Source organism: Chrysemys picta, chromosome 1 (genome assembly GCF_011386835.1).
Source record: "Chrysemys picta bellii isolate R12L10 chromosome 1, ASM1138683v2, whole genome shotgun sequence".
Taxonomy (NCBI): Eukaryota; Metazoa; Chordata; order Testudines; family Emydidae; genus Chrysemys; species Chrysemys picta.
Window position 1 is genome coordinate 63,121,902 of NC_088791.1, and position 22,808 is coordinate 63,144,709.

The window sequence follows — 22,808 nt, forward strand, 5'->3', positions numbered from 1 at the left end:
GGCAATAGTAGCAACATGTACCTCAACTTCAAATTCACTTAAGAACTTTACCAGCAATGTTAACAGATTAGTTCTCCCTATGTTAAAATCAATAAGGCACTTCAACCAGTCTGAGTATCCACCCCAGGGTTTTGCACCAATTCAACATCCGTTTCTAAGCAGATTTAGATGAATGCCAACATTCCCTGCAGGGATAAATCAGTCACTGTCTTAGTAATGGAGCTTTTAAATGGGCCTGCAGCTGTTCCTGGGGAACAGATGGAGAATTAGGTTCAGACATGGTCACTATTAGGAAGAGCTGCAAGGTATACTTTTTTCCTTAGGTCTTCCCAAGTGATTAAATACTAAAGACTTTTGCTTTTGGTCTTAATGAAATCTTTAATGTCTCAATTTAAAGCCTTGCAAGGTGGATAGATACCAGAGCACTGGGCACTAGAATGTTATAAACTAGGCAGCAGACTTCTAGAACTTTTGACACATAACTACCTCCCTTCAAGATGTTCACAATTTCAGTTCACCATAAAAAGGTATGAGAGAGGTTCATAGTAGACAATTTTTATTTTCAAAAGGTGCAGCAGTGAACAGGGTCCTTTGAAGGGCACTTTCTAAACAAAACAGTTATGGTACAATAGAGAGCAGAAATTAGTAAGTCCACAGTGAAGTACAGTCAGACACTGTACAAAAAAGGAACAAATTAGGAATACATATAAAGTTGCACATTAAAAAATAATTTAACAGCCATCTTCATTGATTCAGCAGCATTACAACCAAATGTCTGTATTTGCCTTGTGTAATAGATCAATTTAAACAGATTTAGACTTTACCAAGTTATTTTAGTCTTTGAGACTACTGCCCCTACTATAGAGGATTTAAGATCAGCACTCTAGGGAACAATCTGTGAAAACAACATTTACTCCCTGACATACAAGAAGTCAATTCTCTGGCCCTATAAGCACTTATCAGAGATCTTCACTCATGCTAAAGCGACAATATTTTCAGTTAAGTGAGTAAGGATATTTGTGTTAATAGATGCAACAGTTTTGCTTCTTCTGCAATGTTTTGCAGAATACAGTATCTGCTTAATCAGATTAGACTATCATGAGAAACAGTTTACATTTAAAAATGACCTATAATCACATTTTATATGAAAGACTAGTACTTAGTAAGGCTTCTATTCATTTTCAACAATTAAATGGCTCAAGTAATAAGGTGCAAGTGGCCACAGCCATGTTCAACCAATTATTGAATGGAACATAGGAAGGCTCAATTTTTGAACCACTTGTGTTCTGGAATTCGGTCTAGCTGTAAGGTAACTGAAATAACATGCTATTCCAGTTATCAAGAAAAAGTGAATATTGACCATTCAGGAGTGTGAAAATATCCATAGGATTTATTGTATCCTGTGAAAAAACACTGAACAGTTAAATCAGAACAAAAACAGGGCAGCAGTTGATTGTTACTGTTCTTCCTTCAGCTAAGCTTAAAATGCACTTCCAGTGCACATTTCTTCAGAAGTGTTTGCATTTTTGTTAAGTCACAGCAGGACTGATGAGTAGAATGTAGTGAGGTGAAGGTTTTCTGTGGTAAATCATTATTTCTTAACTGGCAGACTTCAGATGTGGGTGTGGTAGACTCATGGTCAGTTGAGAAAAAGGCAATGTAAGGGAACAAGTCTGGCTGCAACTGAAATGACTGACCGGTATGTTTTCTGCATGAAAATACTAACAACAACATGTTAAATTAGGGTGAAATTCTTCCCACTGATCAGACTTACTAGATATTCTACACAATCAATTTCCATGTCAATGAACTGTAGAGGTAGAATATGCAAGATACATAGTTATCATTAAAGAGTAAAATTCTTCATGCTACCCAAGTATGCCATATCAGGAAACGTGGTTATATCAAATTATACTTTTGGTCATGAATATATACTAGCTTTTTCTACAAAAAGAGAAAGGTCTACTTAAAAGACCACCACCACCATGTTGCAGACAATGACAACCATTGCATTGCTGACACTTAGTAAACATACACACTGGAACTTCAATTCTATGACCAGCTAGAATAGTTTGGACATAGATGCTCAGAGTTTAATGCATACATCACTGACTGAAGATTTCTCTCACCAGACCCTTCACAATCTACAATTAAGTACAGACACCAGCAAGTTTAACTAAAAAGCAGAACACAAATCTAAGTGTAGTAGTGTTAGACAAATATTGTTAAATGAGCGTTTAGATCACTTTTGGCTTGGTCAAAGAATAGGAACAAAAACTTGTTGCAGGATCTAACAGATGGGTAAGGAAAAAGGTAAGATGCCAGGGAACACACTGATTAGGAAGGAGAGGTGTTTGTAGAAGAGACCAGAGGCTCAAGGACATTGAAGTGGGATAAGATGTTTTGGTGAATGGAGGAGAAAATAAGTTGAAAATCATAATTATGGTAGATAAAGAAAATGGAATATTTCAAAGGATCCAAGTAATTTAATGGGAGGAGACTGAAAGTAGTGGGCTGTTGTAATATGCATTCAGAGAAACAGCCTCTCATATGTTCCCTTAGTTTTAGGGTCCTTTTCAGCAGCTGTTAGTTTTCCCCAGGCATCTCTAATGCCTCTGGAGCAACAATAAATATGTTCTGATTTGGGAGGCAAAATTAAATCTGTTCACCATATGATTATGGATGGAATCAAGTTTACCTCCTGTTGGAAGTCACACAAGGAAGAAGGATGAGTAGCAGCTGGTCAAGTTTGTCAATACTGAAGTAAAATGTAGTTAATACCATGTTCATAAGTGTTGCTTTTACCAGATTCAAGAAGCTGTAAAATGGGATGTACTTTTTGGTTTCTGAAATTAGATATATCCTTATGGTTCAGCTATCTGAAATAATACTTACTTGGTATAGGGCTTCATGTACTTGACAATGCACCAATTCAGGAAGTACCTACTCTTCTGACTTAAAGATATTGTTTTCTAAATGGATAAGTAGATATATTAAAAACAGAAACAGTAAATAGCAACAGCTCAAAATGAGGAGAGCTTTAATTTGACAATGAAAAATATGTAATATCAGTTTTTTCCTTAAGCTACAGTTCAACTGCCTTCAAGCAGGATGATTTTCTTATAGGATCCTGTGAGATCAAGATGATAATTCAGTAGGTTTCTAGCTGTTGGTTTGGTAATGCATTTCTATGGAGACTAAATTTAGTAAGCTTGCTGGCTCTTGAATTTAAGTGATTTTCTAAGTTTAGAAAGGCAGTCAATATTTTGAAAACGTAATCACTTATTAATTCCATATGAATATTTTTAAGGGTGAAAATAGTGTCATCAGTAAGCTGAAGACAGACAACTATCTCCTCACCCAAATACCAAAGCAGTAACATACCAGAATCCTTTGGCATGAAGGGCATAACAGAGGTAGTTTTCAGCACAGAAGCAGCTCTCTGGCAGAGGCACTCAAACTGACCTAAGCAGTCATCTTACCAGGATCTCTGCTAAGTGAAGATTTGTGATTTTTATATTTCAGGAGGCAAAGTCAATTTAACTGTATGCATCAGGTCAATCTGAAATGTTTAATTATTCACAAGATACTTGAGAAGGCTGGAGATGACATGCACATGACAATTACTGTGGTGCACATTTCTTTGTCTTCTGATGTTTACTCCTGTTCAGATTAGTGAAGCAAAGCTGGTTCATCATGACCAACATACAGGCACTCAGTTTTATTCCAACACTTCAGATTAGTTTTAACATATTAATAAAGCCTATTTCAAAATATATGTTCTGTTAAAACTTAAGTAGTTACCACTGCATCTAATAACCCGTTACAATGTTCTGAATTGGAAATGGGCCTGAAAGAGTATCCTTGTGTCTGAAAGCTGCTTAAGCAAACCTGTGAGATGAATATTTTTACTGGTCTAGAGATTAAGTATAGTGCTTTAAAGTCTGCAAGAGGGACAGTTTCTAGTCAGATCCCTAAACTCTCTGGCTTATACTCTCCCATGCCATACTATGGTAGTTTGCTCCAGCTTAACTTAATTATAGGTGTTCAACACTGCTCTTAAACACTTCGCTTTTAGGAAAGTCTTTTCAAGAGTGAATGAAGATGGGTGAAGATTTCTGTGCAATGAGTCCTGCCCTGGGTTAACATGATTCAGTTTATAAACGCGGTCTTTATTCATACAAAAACAAAATAAATCCAAGTCAGATTTATAGGTCACAAGTCAACACTATATCTCTGATATGAAAAAGTATTTGAAAAACAAGGTATATGAGCAAGACAGATTAGCCATGTCTGACTGTTCAGAATTACAGGTCAGTTGTAAAATATACACTGGGCACAAGGCAGCCCTCTAAAGACTAGGGATTCTGCCCTTCCCCACCGCTAAAAGTTTTAACAACCAGTTGATTGAGTATTCCCGATGTAATTAGATACAGACAGACAGACCTGCTGGAGTCCCTCTGAAGAAATGAACACAGGAAGCCAACTGAAGAGGCTGATAAATGCTGTTACAGAGACCGTGTGGAAAGTTTGTGAGCCCAAATACCATGGCTGAACATGAGGCGTGGGTCAAATCTGTACCTAAGAGTGGGGAGAAGGTTTGTGTGAGCTACATTTAGATCAAGGATTACCAGCAACATAACAGATCTAACATATAGCACTAAACCGGAGTTCATTGGAATGGCAGCCTCCCTCAGCAGTGCACAATAGGGAACTAGCAACAGAGGGTTCTGTGGCACCTTTGAGACTAACAGAAGTACTGGGAGCATAAGCTTTCGTGCATCTGAAGAAGTGAGGTTCTTACCCACGAAAGCTTATGCTCCCAGTACTTCTGTTAGTCTCAAAGGTGCCACAGAACCCTCTGTTGCTTTTTACAGATTCAGACTAACACGGCTACCCCTCTGATACTTAATAGGGAACTAGTTCTCCTCTACCAGGACAGTGCTACAACATTTCAATTTAGTCACAAACCAATACTACAGAAGTTGACAAAAGTCAGTGTAGTGGCACTTTTAGCTAACAGTGTAGATGTTGCATCTAAATACAACACTAGGGTGTATCTGCAGTAGCATTACATATGAATAAAGGAAAAAGGGTGTCCAGAAGCTGCATTGTCAATATTTTGCAGTACTTACAGCAGTAAAATGTTATGGCAGTTTAGCATGCAAATGCAAGCTTATTATAAATAACAGCCTTTTAAGTGCTGCAAAAATTCTAGAAAAGCAGCAGTCTTTTAACTGGAGAGAAGGCAGGTGTGACTGACTCACACAGATGGTTTTGCTGCATGTTACAAGCTCTGTTTTCATGGCAGTTTGATAGTATTCCTTGTTTTGAATATTCTTGAGAACATGACCTATGAAGGAAGGCTGAAAGAATTGGGTTTGTTTAGTTTGGAAAAGAGAAGACAGAGGGGACATGATAGCAGTTTTCAGGTATCTAAAAGGGTGTCATAAGGAGGAGGGAGAGAACTTGTTCACCTTAGCCTCTAAGGATAGAACCAGAAACAATGGGTTTAAACTGCAGCAAGGGAGGTCTAGGTTGGACATCAGGAAAAAGTTCCTAACTGTCAGGGTGGTTAAACACTGGAACAAATTGCCTAGGGAGGTTGTGGAATCTCCGTCTCTGGAGATATTTAAGAGTAGGTTAGATAAATGTCTATCAGGGATGGTCTAGACAGTATTTGGTCCTGCTATGCGGGCAGGGGACTGGACTCGATGACCTCTCGAGGTCCCTTCCAGTCCTATAATCTATGAATCTATAAGACTTGAATCCAAAAAAGAAGTGAGATAAGGCTAGCAAATACTTTAGTTGGAACGTTCCTGTGTGGAGCAAAACACGTAAAGCTTTTAATAAGCTGCAAGTGATTATTTCCTTATTTAACCCATTGTTCCTTTGATTAGTCAGCACAGCTGAAGAGCTATACAGGCAGCATCCTTTTCAAACCAACAGTGACTGATAAAGTTACCTGGAAAGGGCGTTTAATTACACCATTGCTGAAGATACATTTGATATGTCCATAGTTTCTCATATCTTACAGCCACCAAGTACAGTTAATTTATCTACATTTAGCCTTTATAGTCCCAAGTTTACATTTTAAATTAATTGACATTAAATTAGAAGTCTAGATGGAGTTTCCTGGATGAAAAATGCAATACTAGGTCTGAGACAAAACATTCAGCTTTAGAATTTAGTTTGTCCTATACCCACCTTGCTTTCCGTTAATACAGTCTCCTCCTCAGACCACGTGTCTACACTGCCTGACAATTTCCAGGGATTTAAGTTTAAAAGTATTTATGGCACCATCCCTTTAGAGAGAAGGGAAGTCCCTACTTCCAACAAAAGGGGAAAAAAGTAAGACTTTTGAGTCTTATGTCAAGAGAACTGATTTTATAAGACACAGTCCTAAACTGCTACACAATTGTGAATAATGATTACAAAATTAAAAGCTGAAATAGTCAAAAAAAGTTACCCTGGGTCAAAGACACCTGGTGTGCGACAAGTTGCTCCTGAGCAGGACTGCAACATCATTAGTCGATAGTTCATCTTCTCTAAAATTTCTTGATCTATTGTTTTAGCAATGTTAGTAAGCTGGTGTGGGTCTGCAGTCAAGTTGTAGACTTCAACAAACACCTGTTTAAGTGGAAAAAACAGTTCCTGTACTGTATTAAATGTCAACGATTATAAACAGAATACGTCCTACACAATTAGTGGGGAAACATATGCTGGTAGAGTGACAACTTATTTTCTACTCCTATGTATTATAGTTAAATTATATCTTCAGTTAGCCCGTAGTGCCCACTATGTGCTAAGAACTTACCACACAGCCATGAAATGGACCCTTCCTTGAGGAGCTCACAATTTCAGGACAGTCTTGAGGGGTCAGTGGCAAATTAAAATAAGGCAAATATTAAGGAGTGAATTATCTACATGTCAAATGTTAGGTTTGTCATCTTATGAATGGAGCCCAAGGTAAGCACATGAGGTAATAATTAACACTCCACACATATAGCTGTGGTTAATGAAACTCCCACAGAGTACATCTTTTTACCCAGACGACACTGCATATAACAGAGAATTGGACACAAGTGTATTATATAATCTCCAACTAAAACAGTAAAACCTTTGTATGGCCTGCTTAGAGAATCACAATATTTATTGTATTTTCTTAAGAGTTTATGGGGCAGCCAGGTGATGGGTTAGCATGCAGTGACACAAGACACTGGTTCAAAATATACCTCTGATCATTCTTTGGGGCAGTAAAGTCAGATATGCCACAAGAATTCAACTAAAGCATGCGTGCAATTAAATCAGCAGCTTAGATCAGTTTTGATGTCTGCCTTTAGGAAGGTAGAGCACTCACACAGCTCCCCAATCAGGGAAGAAGGGCTTGATCATGGTTTTCAGAGAATGGGAACAGGGAAGGGATTTAAGAGAAGAGCTGGGACTTTGGGTGCACTGTTTACATTCCTTGGTGGCACCACACACACTACAAGTATCTTCCCTGGGATAATTGAAGCTAACATCCTACTAATGAAATTTAAATTTTGCTTCTAAATGGAAGAAAAAGTCTGTCCTATCGAGACAGATCCTAGTAGGCCAATTGTCCTAAATCTTTCTGGAGAGCTGGCCCTGTCATTTTCAGACCAAGCAGCTGCATTCCTCTAATGTAAACCGCAATCAGCCTATTAGAATGCAACTTGCTTAGTCTCTCCTCTGTGGTCATGGCCTGAGTTAGCTGTAGAAATGTGATCTCCCCATCAGTGGGCTTTAGATCATTTGGAAGTGCTCAAACAGATTTTATATGCTACACTTTTCCACTCAGCCCCCTTGATCTGCTAAGGGGGCATGTACTTTATCCCTCCCTTAGCCTTTGTCTAGTGGGATCTCTCGGAAGCAGGAGCAGGTCATTCCCAGATCAATGGTGATGCACAAAGCTCACTGAGGGTCCCCTGCAGTGCATGAATAGGAGTCCCAATTTGGCATTGCGGTGAACACAAAGATGGCAGTTTGTTAGGGATTGGTAAAGCATTGCAGGGTTCCTGATTCTCCTTGGCAGTCTTAACGAGGCAGTTTGAAAACATGGTTTGGGACAAATACTGTTACAACCTTATTTATCATGTGACTACATGCTGCCCCATACCAACTGCTCCCCAACTATTAACATTTAGCAGTTTACCTCAGGAATTAAGCAATTTAAGACTAAGAATGGCCTCGTCTTTTGCTAAACTGAAAGGGGTTGATGACAATGTATTATAGGGGAAAGGTGAAATTACTGTTTTGCTGGCAAGGCCACACACTTGCACCGCTTGAGAACTTGCTAGGAATGTGCAGTGAGCTCTGAAATACGTGGCTAGCCACCAGTTTAGTCTATGATCTACAATAAAGTTGTCTCTGTCATTTAGATACGGAGGGCCAAATTCAGCCCGGCTGCAACTCCTACTTAAGCTCCACTTACACCAAAAGTGAATTTGGTCCTAGATAAGTTAACCCATTTCCCCCTCATGATTATGCAGTATGTTTTGGTTAACTATTTCCACCAACAGTTAAAACAATTGACTATTTAGCCTACGAGCGAAGCTACAGTCTCATTTTCAGAGTAGTTTATGCCAACCTTGAGAGTAGATAAACTTTGCAGACAGACCTCAATGGAGTTACACTATAATAGATGTTAATTATCTCAAATAGTGAGAACTGCAAGAGAATTGAACATTTAACACACTGTGCCATTGAAGTAAATGAGCCAGAAAGTATTACCTCCCGGTCATCAAATTCACAGTACTGCAGATCCCAAGAAGTTGACAGTGTCCTCACACAAGCATATGTATTGTTATACGAATCTTCACACACACAGTCTGGAAAACAATGCTGTAAGGAAACAGAGGTTAAAGAGAAAAAGGAGCGTGAACATTCTTTTTTACTTCATGTGGTGAAACTGAAAGCAATAGTTCCCCACCCAGAACTTGTACCCGCTGAAGCCAGCTGCAAGTAGTTCATGGACACTAGACAGAATACTGAAAACTAAATGTTAAAAATCCCAGGTAGAGATATATGGAACAAGAATACCAGTTTTTCTAAAAATTAGAAAGTGTAACTGTCAGGGAAGTTTTTAAATGGGAGATAGCTTCTTTGTATTATTTTTCTGGTGAATTAATACAGTAGCCAGGAAATGAAAACAATGCTCAATACCCCAAACAGGCTACTTAGACACAGTGGGAACAATACCATAAAATGGAACATTATGGTAGGGTCTATTTACAGTAAGCATTAGTATGACAGAATTACAGAGCACAGCTAGTGTATTGCAGAATGTAGCCACCTACTTACTGGCTTCAAATCAATATTTGATTGTGTGATGAGGGCATCAGTATTGCAGATGTAAAAGATCATGGCCCTATGTTGCAGCCACCATCTTTCCAATAAAACAGACTAACACAGCTACCCCCCGATACTTGACATGGGATTCTGGGGGCACTAGATATTTTAAAATCAAAGAGGCAGATGTTCAGCCATTCAAAACATTCTACTCTGAACCAGGCATGTTGTACTCAGAACAGGCATAGCTCCTACTGACTTACAGAGAAAGATATAGTAAAAACCCTATTTTAGCATTGGGTATTGAGGAGTTCATAAAACCAAAAAGTTCATAAATTGATCTTGAAGTTACAACGGATACCACGCATAAGTTGCAGTACAGTACACTGCATTGCCTTCTTGTCCTTCAAGCCACTGCAAAGCAATTTCCAATGTTCTGAAGGGACATCAACTTGTTCTTTGATATACCTTTTATTGTTATTTCCCCCCCACTCCCTGTCAAGAAAAATGGTTTGCAAAACTGGTTGTTTGTAAAATCGAGGTTCTGCTGTCCCAGGAAGTAAATCCAGATCTCCCACATCACAGGAAGACCATTTCTAGGCTACTAAAAGGCTGACTCTGAACTGTGATTTTAGTTTAAACGATTTCAGGAAACATTTACAAATAATTCACGCTTAAGTTCAGTTCTGCTTACAGTAACACCAGGTCCCAGGGCAGGGCAGGTAGGATCACTGCTGTTATGTCCTTCTCCTTGGTACTCAATCAAGACATCTGATCTCCAGGTCACATTTTTGTCTCCTCTCTAAAACAGAAAATAGTAAAATTTACTTTTTAATTGTTTGTTCTTCTGACAATGCCATAAATAAAAATCGTGCATGCCTGAGATTACATACTCCTTGCTGGTTACAGAGTAATTTAAGACACATCCAGTGGCACCAATACAAAAGCATAACGAAGCTTGGTGAAAATGCCCTGTGTAACAACAACTGGAAGCCACATTAGAGATCCAGTCCCAAAAACTGGTAAGTTGCTTTAGGAAGTGGGTATTTTGTTTCGTTTGAAGAGAGTGCTAATGACAGTTCATATACAAGCTAGCACTAACTGAAGGATTATGATCATCATGAAGTACAAGCCATGTTGCCAAATACCACTAAATTATAACCCAAAATCTCTAGAAAAAGATTTTTTATATAGCCTCTTCCTTTAGTGGTACTGCCACAGGTGAAGAATTACACAAGACAATCAGAGATACTTGCATAAAAGGGCACACTCAACTGGAAAGCCAATCAGTGTATTTCAAAAAGTGAGTTGAAAATTTTAAATCCCTCCCACATGTGCAGTTTTAGAATAATTTTTAAAAAGGCATGTAAAACCTATACAGAGGCGAGCAGATTACAGAAGAGTAACAAACTACACGAAGTACCGTCACAAATGCACGCCATAAACTGACAGAAGTCTAACACCCACAATCTTCATTATTTGTGACAGCAGGTAGAATTTTAAGTCAGACATGAGATTTAAGTTGATGTTGTCCCTTTAAGGTTTCACTAGCGAAACCTTATACCACAAAAGTGCATTGGTTCTAAATCATGATGACTCATTGCAATTTCTTGAAGGCTACCTCCAACTTATAGACCAAGTATAACAGTAAAGTGACCTGCTACAAGAAGCTTCATTTAAATAGGTTTCTGCTCATCTGTAGGAAAGGTTAGTTCCCTCCCCTCCCCGTCAGTGAGGAAAAGACGACTAATATCCCACTTATTAGGATTTAAATAAATATCAAGTGGGCATTGTGACGTTGCACCCCATAATGCTTTATGGAAATATGCTTATGAGTGTAAATATGACATAACTGGAATATGTTTTATGCTAGATATACCGTGTAACATCTCTGCAAGGTTATGATCTACTGAATATATTCATCCTAAGTGTATGTGTGTATCATTTTTGTATTTGAAGTTATGAATATTGGCTATGTACTTTGATTTTAAGCAGCCTCAGTGAAGCATTTGGTCAGCTTTTTGAGAAAAAACTATTCTCACTAAGTGCCCAATCAAGAAACACTTAAGCTGACAATGGACTTGGATGTGGATTGGCGTCTTTCAGAGCTTTCCTGGGAACGTTCAAACTAACATGTAAGCAATGGCGTCTGCCTGTTAAGAACTGAGTCATGCATGGACATGTGACTTGCCCATGTGACTCCAAAACTCCATCGTGTAGCTGTGATTCTGCATAGGAAAAAACACAAGGGGTTTCCCACACGAGAGACTATACAAGGCCCTGGGAAACCCCTCCATTTTGTCTTCAGCTGGCACAAAAGATAGTCTCTCCCCCCCAAAGAGAGGCCTGAAAGAAACTGGAACAAAGGACAGTAACTAAAGGGGTGTGAGTGATAGCTGGACCCAGACTACAAGGAAGTCTAGTCTGTAAAAGAAACTTATTGGAACATCTCTGAGGGTGAGATTTACCTGCATTTAGTTTCTTACTGTATTAGGCTTAGACTTGTGTGTTTTATTTTATTTTGCTTGGTAACTTACTTCGTTCTGTTATTACTTGGAACCACTTAAATCCTACTTTTTATATTTAATAAGTAAAAAGTTATTTTTATTAATTAACCCAGAGAAAGCAATTAATTCATGGGGGAACAAACAGCTGTGCATCTCTCTCTATCAGTGTTATAGAGGGTGAACAATTTATGAGTTTTCCCTGTATAAGCTTTACACAGAATAAAAACAGATTTATTTGGGGTTTGGATCCCATTGGGAACTCGGGTATCTGGATGTTGGAGACAGGAGCATTTCTTAAGCCGTCTTCAGTTAAGCCTGCAGCTTTTGGGGGACGTGGTTCAGACCTGGGTCTGTGTTTGTAGCAGGCTAACTTGTCGGTACTGAAGTCCCAAGCTGCCAGGGAAAACAGGCTCAGAGGTGATCCCAGCACATCAGGTGGCAGTTCCCAAGGCAGTTTCTGTGACCCAACCCGTCAAAGGCATAATTTTGTCTTGGTCACATATGCAGGTCTTAGAGCATTTCAGAATTGAAGAGCAAAGTAGTACAACCATCAAAACAGGAATCATTCATTACCAGTAGTGCAACTAGTCAAAGAAAAAGCTTTCCATTTAAAAAAAAAAAAAATTATCCTCCCCGAGGAGGGAGTTTCAGAGTTTATTGGAATGTATAAGCAATGAAATGCTCTACCTGCATCTTGTTACTATTTTCATTAGGCCAGAAGGGTTCTGTGTGAAAATGCCATGAGGAAGAAGAGAGTTGGAATGCACATCTTCCTAATCCATTTTAGGAAACTTTATTCACTCTTAAGAATAATCTGTGTAAGAGTAATCTGCAAATTGCTTGGTTACTAATCCTGTCTGAACTCTTACCAGAAGCGGCAACAGTGACATCCCATCCATCTGTGTCTTGTTTATGTCAAACCCTGCGATATCCAAAATAGTGGGACCCAAATCAATGTTTGCAACCAGCATCTGGATGGTGATGGGAAACAAAGTGTTACTGACTCACAAAAAGATTAATGTTCTTAAACTGTCAAGTTTTAGTGTCTGTCTGAACAAGAAAGTGAGGTCCCTTTATACTACAGAACACTAATGTGTTGCTAGACCCCTTTGCAGCATATATGTCAGACACTGTCTGATTACTACAAAAGAATATGAAGACCTATATTACTACACCTTCACTTATAATCCTACCTTGTTTGTCTGGTTTGGTTTGATGCCTGGTCCTCGAACTAGCAATGGAACTTTAATGTCAAACTCATAGAGCTGCCGTTTGTCTATTGGCAAAGAAAATTGTCCTAGAAAACATTAAGAAAAGAATGAGACACCATTTAATTGTGGTTTAATTTATAAAAAAAAAAAAGAGGGCTGCACATGACTCAGGATCTGGCCTTTGATGAACAATGACTTGTTTAATAATATAATATATGTGGCGATATACCTATCTCATAGAGCTGGAAGAGACCCTGAAAAGTCATTGAGTCCAGCCCCCTGCCTTCACCAGCAGGACCAAATACTGATTTTGCCCCAGATCCCTAAGTGGCCCCCTCAAGGACTCACAACCCTGGATTTAACAGGCCAATCCTGAAACCACTGAGCTATCCATCCCCCCCTTAAATAGGTCCTTTATCTTGACCTTACATACACAGACCCTCAGTCCATATTCACCCACAGATTTCCTTTATTTCAGTCTATTACTGTAGTCAGATTCTGATGCTGTACAACTTCGGCCACTTGTACAACTTCAAATCTACATACAAGACGACAACAGAGGGCAGCTCTAACACTGAGAAAGGAAAGAGATGCTATAATGAAATTCACCAGTAAAAATATCTTGGTATTTCAGAGCAGGAATGGAGGAAAAGTCTATATTTATACATATCATTATTACATTTTAGGGACAGAACACCACTTTATAAAATCCAGAAGATGGATGGCACTGTAGGTTTGCAGTCAATTAGTTTAGCTTCATAGCACCAGAGAAATATAGTTGTCTTCATTTCACAGATGAGTAAATAGGGGCAGAAGTTAGATAACTAAGATTTCACCAAAAGTTTGCAGCAGAATTGCAAAGGACAAGTATACATACCAGTATGGAAGCCATTGTCTGAGGTATAAAAAATGTAAGTATTATCTAGCTCTCCAAGCAATTCCAGTTTCTTCACCAGTTTCTCTATCAGATCATCTACTGACAGTAGTGTTTGCCATCTGTATGGGAGCAAAAAATGTTCCAATTAGTATTAGTTGTAAATGGGCATTTATATTAGACTACAAATTGATTTGGACTTCTGTTATGCACTGTAGGCATATCATGTCTATCACCACAAACTCTGGAAACAAACCAAACATATAGCGAGCTGCATTTTATAGTATGAGCTGCAGCCATTCTAAAAGAGACACAGACCTTTTGTTTTGTCTTATTCTCCTTTTGTTGGTTTTACTCTGTAGTGCCTGAAAGGTCAAAATGCAGATTGCATTTAATCTTATCTAGAAGTAGCCACAGACCATTTCTGAAGTAATGCAAACTAGCATGTTAGCGTCACAATGTTCTCCTGCAAGGTCACCATTTTATAAAAGCAGAACTAAAGTGTTCCTAAAAGTATGTCATGTTTTAAAACAGTTTCTATATGAGGTGATCTTTTCTGCACAAAAGAGAGTAGCAAGGTCTATCCACTTCTTCATATTGCTCCTGCAATTCCAGGATCCATTATTCTGATGCTACTAGCCATCTTCTCAGCAAGCAGACCTCGTGATAGAAAAATGATGTTTTGTTACAGGAGTAGTCAATCTCCACAAAGTGCTTAGATTCATTACTTCAGATTAACCAGTCAGATTTTATTATTGGGTTCTGATGTCTCCCAGCATGCACTCAGTGTTTGATTTAAGATTAAATTGAATAATTTTACCAGTATGCTTTATAAAGCAATGACCTGAAAACCAGCTCCAAGTTTTCCTTCTCCAAGATACCAAGCTCTACCCTGTCAACATGTACAAAATACAGTTCTACTATTTAAAGTAGTGTTAGCATTTGTTTGTAACCCTCTTTAGAATTAGAATTTAGCCTTACAGCAAAGATGGAGAATAAAGGGGAGACTAAAAAGCTTACTTAAACTTACACACAGTAGTTAGCTATGCCTTCATATTGTGCATTTCTTAGCTGCTGTTGCCATCGATAATGTATCACAAGTAGTAACTGAAAAGTGCCCTAAAATATCACATCTCCCTCTATAGAGAGACTACCCAAGAATCCTATAAGGTTAACCACTAGACAGATCAGCTCTGAAAACAGGTAAATTGCTTCATTAATTACCAGTGAATTTAAAGTAAGGTTTTACTCTGATTCTTTGCCAGTGAATTGTGGAAGAATTCTGAGTTCTTCTGAAACAGACCGAGAACTGTGGGAAGGCAGTGGAGGACTATTAGCATTTATCATCACTGCAAAGTGCACCAGTTACCAGCCCAAGTGAAAGCAGAACCCAGGCTCTAACTCACGGTCCCAGCTATGCCAGGTAGCCCCAGTTGAAAGCACCATTAAACTTGTGAGAGGGGTGTGTAGGTATGGGAACAATACCGAGATGCTAACTCTGCAGAGGAGATCTATGTATGGTATATCCAGGGGGCAGTTCTGCTGAGTAAGATACTCTTGCTTCCACCACCACTTGTTCATTTTTTACTTAGCACTACAGAGCCAGTACAGCTAAAAGGAGGCTGGTTCCTAAGTTTCAATCATTCACACTTGTCTAAAAACTTACTGAATTCAATGGGACTGCTCAAGTGCAAAATCAGAACCTTTATTATTGACACTATTATACAAAGAGGAGAGAACAGACTCAGATCCAAGGTTAGCTGGCAGGGGAGCTAAACGTTAAGATATTTTCTAACTTGTTAACTAAGTACATTTGATATGAAAGTCATTGAGAGAATGAATTCTCACACTGCCTTAAAAAAACAAACAAACCACAACCAAAAAACAGATTAGATCATATTAGTCTACTCATTTTGAGAACGTGAATGCATTTTACTGTCTCTCATGCACTAACATTCAGAGAAACAGTAAAGAGACCGAGCAGGACTTCCTATGTCTCTGTATGTTGAATGACAGTAGCAGTTAGATACAAGGGATTTGTATGGTCTAGCAGACTACTTATAAGTCTGCCTACCAAAAAAGGGGTGGGGGCATGACTCTACAGGCAGCATCCAGAAAACTACTGCAGGTAATTTAACTCTTATGATGAGACCTGTTACCCATTTTAAATTAGCTTATTTTTGTTTTCATCAGAATAGCCTCTGGGCTATTAGTCTTGCCAGGACACCTATTAAATGGTCTCAAGCAGCAGTTCCTACCTTTTTCTAAAAGCATCATCTAGAAACTGTATTGAAGAATTAGTCATTGGAGTCTTTGCTTGCCTGATTAGCCAATGCTTGTCCTAAAAAAGAACACATTAAGATTAGCACAGAAACAACATAAAATGAGCTTTTTTGTTAAGTGCTAAATCTTCAATGAATTGTTAATTGCAATAGTAATAATTTGAGTGAAGTATTTGCATTATGAAGTATTTATATTAAAATAGAGTAACCTGTCACTTTAATAATAGAATCATAGAACTGGAAGGGACCTTGAGAGGTCTCACCCCGATCTAGTCCAGTCCCTTGCACTCAAGGCAGGACTAAGTATTATCTAGCCAGGGGTGGGCAAACTCGGGCCACATCTGGGTGAGGAAATTGCATGCAGGGCCATGAATGTAGGGCTGGGGCAGAGGGTTGGGGGGCGGGAGGGAGTGTGGGGTGTTGGAGAGTTGGAGGCGTTGCAGTGTGCAGGAAGGGGCTCAGGGCAAGGGGTTGGGGTGCAGGAGGGGTGTGGGGTGTACAAGGGGGCTCAGGAGCTGCGGGGGACGGTGCCTGCAGGCGAGGGCAACACGTGGAGCCCTCTGCTCCCCACTCTCCCAAGGGCTGCAGGGATGTGGTGCCGGCCGCTTCCAGGAGCGGCGCGAGGCTAGGGCAGGCAGGGAACCTACCTTAGTCCCGCGGCGCCATGGGGTTGGCAATCCCGTGGGCTGGATCCACCCCATGGGCCATAGTTTGCCACCCCTGATCTAGACCATTCCTGACAGGTGTTTGTCCAACCTACTCTTAAAAATCCCCAATGATGGAGATCCAACCACCTCCCTAGGCAATTTATTCCAGTGCTTAACCACTCTGACAGTTAGGAAGTTTTTCCTAATGTCCTCCCTTGCTGCAATTTAAGCCCACTGCTTCTTGTCCTATCCTCAGAGGTTAAGAAGAACAAATTTTTCTCCCTCCTCCTTGTAACACCTTTTATGTACTTGAAAACGGTTATCTCCCCTCTCAGTCTTCTCTTCTCCAGACTAAGAAACCCTTTTTTTTTTTTTTTTTTTTTTTTTTAAATCTTCCCTCATAGGTCATGTTTTCTAGACCTTTAATCATTTTTGTTGCTTTTCTCTGGACTTTCTCCAATTTGTTCACATCTTTCCTGAAATGTAGCATGCAGAACTGGACACAATACACCAGCTGAGGCCTAATCCGTGCAGAGAAGAGTGGAAGAATTACTTCTCGTGTCTTCCTTACAATACTTCTGCTAATACATCCTGGAATGATGATTTTTTTTTTTTTTTTTTTTTTTTTTTACAAAAGCGTTATACTGTTGACTCATACTTAGCTTGTGATCCACTATGACCCCCAGATCCCTTTCTGCAGTACTTCTTCCTAGGAGAGTCATTTCACATTTTGTACGTGTGCAACTGATTGTTCCTTCCTAAGTGGAGTACTTTGCATGTGTCCTTATTGAACTTCATCCTATTTACTTCAGACCATTTCTCCAGTTTGTCCAGATCATTTTGAATTTTAATCCTATCCCCCAAAGCATTTGCAATCCTCCCAGCTTGGTATCATCCGCAAAATTTATAAGTGTACTCTCTATGCCATTATTTAAATCACTGATGAAGATATCAAACAGAGCCAGACCCAGAACCAATCCTTGCGGGACCCCGCTCATTATGCCCTTCCAGCATGACTGAACCACTGATAACTACTCTCTGGGAATGATTTTCCAACCAGTTATGCACCCACCTTATAGTAGCTCCAGCTAGGTTGTATTTCCCTATTTTGTTTATGAGAAGGTCATGCAAGACAGTATCAAAAGCCTTACTAAAGTCAAGATATACCACATCTACTGCTTCCCCATATCCACAAGGCTTGTTACCCTGTCAAAGAAAGCTGTCAGGTTGGTTTGACACAATTCGTTCTTGACAAAATCTATGCTGTCTTATTTATCACCTTATTATCTTCTAGGGGTTTGCAAATTGATTGCTTAATTATTTGCCCCATTAGCTTTCCAGGTACAGAAGTTAAGGTGACTGGTCTGTAATTCCCCAGGTTGTCCTTATTTCCCTTTTTATAGATGGGCACTACATTCTCCCTTTTCCAGTCTTCTGGAATGTCTTCCATCTTCCATGACTTTTCAAAGATAATTGCTAATGGCTCAGATATCTCCTCAGTCAGCTCCTTGAGTATTCTAGGATGCATTTCATCAGGCCCTGGTGATCTGAAGACAGCTAACTTGTCTAAGTAATTTTTAACTTGTTCTTTCCCTATTTTAGACTCTGATCCTACCTCATTTTCACCGGCATTCACTATTTTAGACATCCAATCGTCACCAATCTTCTTGGTGAAAACCGAAACCAGGAAGTCATTAAGCACTTCTGCCATTTCCACATTTTCTGTTATGGTCTTTTCCCCCTCATTGAGTTCAAGTACAGGTGGGAGTTAGACTCAATTTTCCTCTTAGATCATGTACCTCGAGAACTAGACAGCAGGACTGTGTAAGTTTCTGCTCAGTTTGAGAGGGACCCTACAGTGTATGTTCACATGGCATCTAGCAGCGAGCCTCCCAGCTTGAATCCACTGATGTCTGGTAGCAGGGCTTGCACTAGCATGCGAAGAATAGCTGTGCAGACATTGTGGCTTAGGATGGAGCTTGGAGACTCAAGCCCAAACCCACCCCAGGCTATTTTTAGCACTAAGACTGAGGCTCACTACCAGATGCAGTGTAGACATACCCACAGGGAGCAGAAAGTGCCTGGTAATCACTTTAGTGGCCTAGAAAAGAGAACTGTGAAAAGAACTCTGCCTGGAGAGAGAGCTGGGAAGGATAGCCGTTGCCTGGGGAAGACTCTCTGGACTGACACCAGTGATGATTCTCTACCTGACAAGGAGACAGGAAGGAGTCCTGCAAGGGTGTAGTAGAGAACTGCTAGAAGAGGCCTAAGAGATTAGCAACATGATAAGAAACAACTTTAGGATAGTGGAGCAGAGTATTTTTGGGCTTAGAACCGATTGCTGCTAAGGCCTTTTGACACTACCTAGAGTGGTGGTGCACAAACCCCCTGCACTGAAGGAAAAAGACTACTGAGCCCCTGCAACAGGAACAGGAGGCAGACCCTGGTACAAGGAGAGAAGGTGAGCCCAGGCACTTAGGGATGGAGACTATCAGGGCCCTGCCACAGGGTGAAAGGATTTTATAGCTTTTCATTTGGACTTTTAACACTAGAAGGAGAAGGCCTCTTGCTTTGACCAAAAGGCCAAATCATCCTCCCAGCCTGACCATTTTCAGAGGCGAGAAACTGAGGTAACAATCATGAACCTGACTAGGACAGGTAAGCCACACATTCAAGCAGCCAGAAACTCCAGTCAGAATTGTGCTTGTACACGCACGCACACACACACACACACACACACACACAATTGGCCCTGAAAAGCTTGCTATCCAAAACCAATCCTAATGAAAAGTGAAAGAAAGGGACAAAATCAAGTGTCTACAAGTTATGTAAATTTACACTTTCCGTTTCAAGGTATAAAGCAACTGAGATCAGCAGAGTTGATTACTTGTTATCCCAAACACCAGTCTGGATTTAGCTTGAGCAGGGTCTTCTCAGTGGTAGAACTTCACCTTTGCAAATTCCTCCCCTAGACGCAATCTGAGGCTGTAAGAACTCCTAAATCCTTTTTATGAGTCATGTAATTATGACCATTTAGATTCCCCATTTCTCTATTTTTGCCCAGACTGGGGAGGGTTTGGTGTTGGAGCGTGGGGAAGAGCTAATGAATCCAATTTGTAACGGAGTTAAATTGCATGCAGCACCCATGCACCTTTTTGGCAATTGTTCTGTTTCTGTTATTTAAATTAAACACCTAAATGCTTGAGATTTAGCCAAGCAAGAAAGCTGATTTAGGATAAGTAAGACCAAATACCTAGTCTGCAGTTACAGACTTGACCAAGAGAACTAAAGATTTATTGAGGAGCTGAAAGTCTTCCTCTTGTCCTGCAGTACTCTGCTCTTCTTAGTCTTACCCCTCCAACCTATTTATGAATTTAGGCCACATTTACAAGATTATTACTTAATTTAACTGAGCTTAGATTAACCAATAGTGAAGGTGAGGGAGTGGGAGGGTCCACAAGGCCTCATTACAACACCCTGTTGCAAATTAAAGGAATAGTCTCACCTATTACAGTTCTGTCAATATGCATTTGACTGTTGAGGACCATATGCAGCTGTTTCATTTCAGTCTCTAGCTGGGACTAGGGCTATGTCTACACTACAGCCTATGTTGGCAAAACTTATGTCCCTCAGGGATGTGAATATTCCATCTCCCCACCCCGAGCAACATAAGTTACACTGGCATAAGCGCTCATGTGTACAGTACTATGTCAGTGGGAGAACTTCTCCCGCTAGAATAGCTTATGCTGCTCACAGAAGTGGGTTTTTTATGCCGATGGGAGAGCTCTTCCCCATTGGCATAGTGTCTTCACCAGACACACTGCCGCGGCTCAGCCATACCGCTACAGCTGTGCCACTGCAGCGCTGTACATATAGACATGGCCTAACATTTCCTTCTTCCCCTGTTGCGGAATCCTCAATATCTATAGATGGAGTAAGTGCTGTAAGCATGACGTATTAAGAAAATCCCTATGGTTTTCCTTGTGCATTGCACTGCTATGCAGCCAAGTGCAGAGGTTTTTGCACTTAAGGGCAACTCCCACACTATTAGCCAATCAGCATTGTATTTTTTAGCTGGTTATGACCAAATAACCGCTTCTAGCTTTCTATTTTTAAAGCACACAACCCCTGTAGTACCTAAATCCCAAATAAAACTAAGGATCTTTTTATGGAAAAAAGGTGATTCTGCTTCCTACTGCCTGGTTTAGACACTGTTATTTAGCATAAGCCACTGTCTTCCCTCTTTCTATTCACGCTCCCATCATTATCAAAGGACTTGCAAAAAACTGGGTTGTACATCATGCTCTGATCAGTTAAGCTTGGAGTCATTTTAACCCCTTCTAGTAAAGAGTTCCATGATCTAGAGCCCTTTGCCTTTTGCCCTTGGGCTCCATCAGTCACAATAGCCCCAATGCACACAGATGTCACTGGGTTGCAAACAGTGAGAAAGTTTGAGATTCCATATAGCCCACTAAGGTTCTTCAAGATTTGGACTGGGATTTTGAACCAAATCACAGTTGAATGTATATCTTTGCCCCAAAAAGCCTCAAGAAGGCATCAACATGTCTTACTAACTGCCATTTATATGGCCTTCTCCTTCAGCCACAAGTAGAACAAACTGCAAACATCTAGTATGGAGCTGACCGTGATTACTGTGGCTGGCTTTTCAGATAGGAGACTGTAGCCATTCTTAGCTAAAGTGAAAGTATCTTGTCACACTCATTATCCATGTGTTTTATAAACAGATACTAATTCAGCGAGTCTGACCCAAGACTGCAAACTATCTTGACAACTGAAAGGCAAATATTAAAAGTCAGGTCATTGCCCAGTTACTTCCTTTGAGTGCTTTTGTCTTACCACTGGTTTAAATTCGACTCTACCAAGACAACTGTTCTCATTTACATTAACTTCATATGCTGACACCTGGATGGTGCCACCATGTCTACTGAAGAGATGATAAAACTTGATGTCAACAGCATTTGGTGGCATTGGGACCTATGATTCATGACTTAACCAAGAGGTCTTCTAAATAGTTTGGTAAAATTGATGACTGGTAACGTTTTCCATTAAAAAGGGAGTGATTTGAGTCTCTTTGGTAGAGACAACAGTGCTCATCAACACCCATATCCATTGGCCACTTGACAGAGCAACTTAAGGCATTTCCCTCTTCATTCTGTGTGAAATCTATTTAAGGTGGCACTCTAGCTGAACAAGTTTGCAGATTATGGAAGCACATCATTAGAGCTTATGCACGTGAGTGATGATTCTGGCAGAATAAAGTTCTTAATGGTTTGGAAGCTGAAGGTAAAATGTCAAACTTAGTAACAATCATAATTTCTATCCTATTGCATAAATTCACTCCAAAATTAAAGAAACATTAAGTTCTTGAATCTTAAAATACAAGTGTGTAGCAACAGGTGTTTATTATTGAAGGTCAGGATAGCCAGTCTCCTATCACCAATAGGGTTAGAAAAATCAAGTTTTTAAAAGGATTGTGATCTTAATCTCAGATGGCTACATCAGATGTTTCACATAAGAGTTGAAAGATGAAGATCACAATCCTTTAAAAAATGTGATGCTGGAATCAGATGAGCACCAGAACAACATTAACCCATTCTTCTCACCACTTAAACTTCAGTGTGTTACACATGTAAATCAGACCCACTGTCTAATTATTTCCACCAATTAATGTAGTAATCTGTTTGGATTCTTGCAAATCATCTTACCTTTCCATGAATGTTAAAATTGCCATTTCTTGGTGCACTGACATTCTGGAAGCTCGTTTTATATTGAGGTGCAGGTATCCAGGGAGAGTGTGGTGCTGGAGTGGAGATCATCATGAAGAAGGGTTCAAAGTTAGATTTATATTCCAAGAAATCCAAGGACATATTAGCCTGCATACACAAAGATAGTTGTTTAACAACTCTCCAACAATAGTCATAACAAACCCTAATGTTAAGCTGTGAAAACTGTCC

The 22,808-nt window shown here is 39.8% G+C and overlaps 1 protein-coding gene across 1 annotated transcript in view; it reads right to left on the minus strand.

Annotated features, from left to right (window-relative positions):
* Nucleotides 1-539: 539 nt before the first annotated feature.
* The window catches only part of GNS (glucosamine (N-acetyl)-6-sulfatase), a 33,284-nt gene continuing 11,015 nt past the window's right edge, over nucleotides 540-22,808 (minus strand). Inside the window, exons 6-14 of the mRNA XM_005303194.5 lie at nucleotides 22,560-22,727; nucleotides 16,163-16,245; nucleotides 13,908-14,026; nucleotides 13,013-13,116; nucleotides 12,689-12,790; nucleotides 10,007-10,114; nucleotides 8,755-8,865; nucleotides 6,470-6,630; nucleotides 540-4,581 (exon numbers count right to left, since the gene is read on the minus strand). Of these exons, the coding sequence (XP_005303251.1) occupies nucleotides 4,509-4,581; nucleotides 6,470-6,630; nucleotides 8,755-8,865; nucleotides 10,007-10,114; nucleotides 12,689-12,790; nucleotides 13,013-13,116; nucleotides 13,908-14,026; nucleotides 16,163-16,245; nucleotides 22,560-22,727 (1,029 nt within the window). The 3' untranslated portion in view covers nucleotides 540-4,508. The remainder of the gene's footprint in view (nucleotides 4,582-6,469; nucleotides 6,631-8,754; nucleotides 8,866-10,006; nucleotides 10,115-12,688; nucleotides 12,791-13,012; nucleotides 13,117-13,907; nucleotides 14,027-16,162; nucleotides 16,246-22,559; nucleotides 22,728-22,808) is intronic.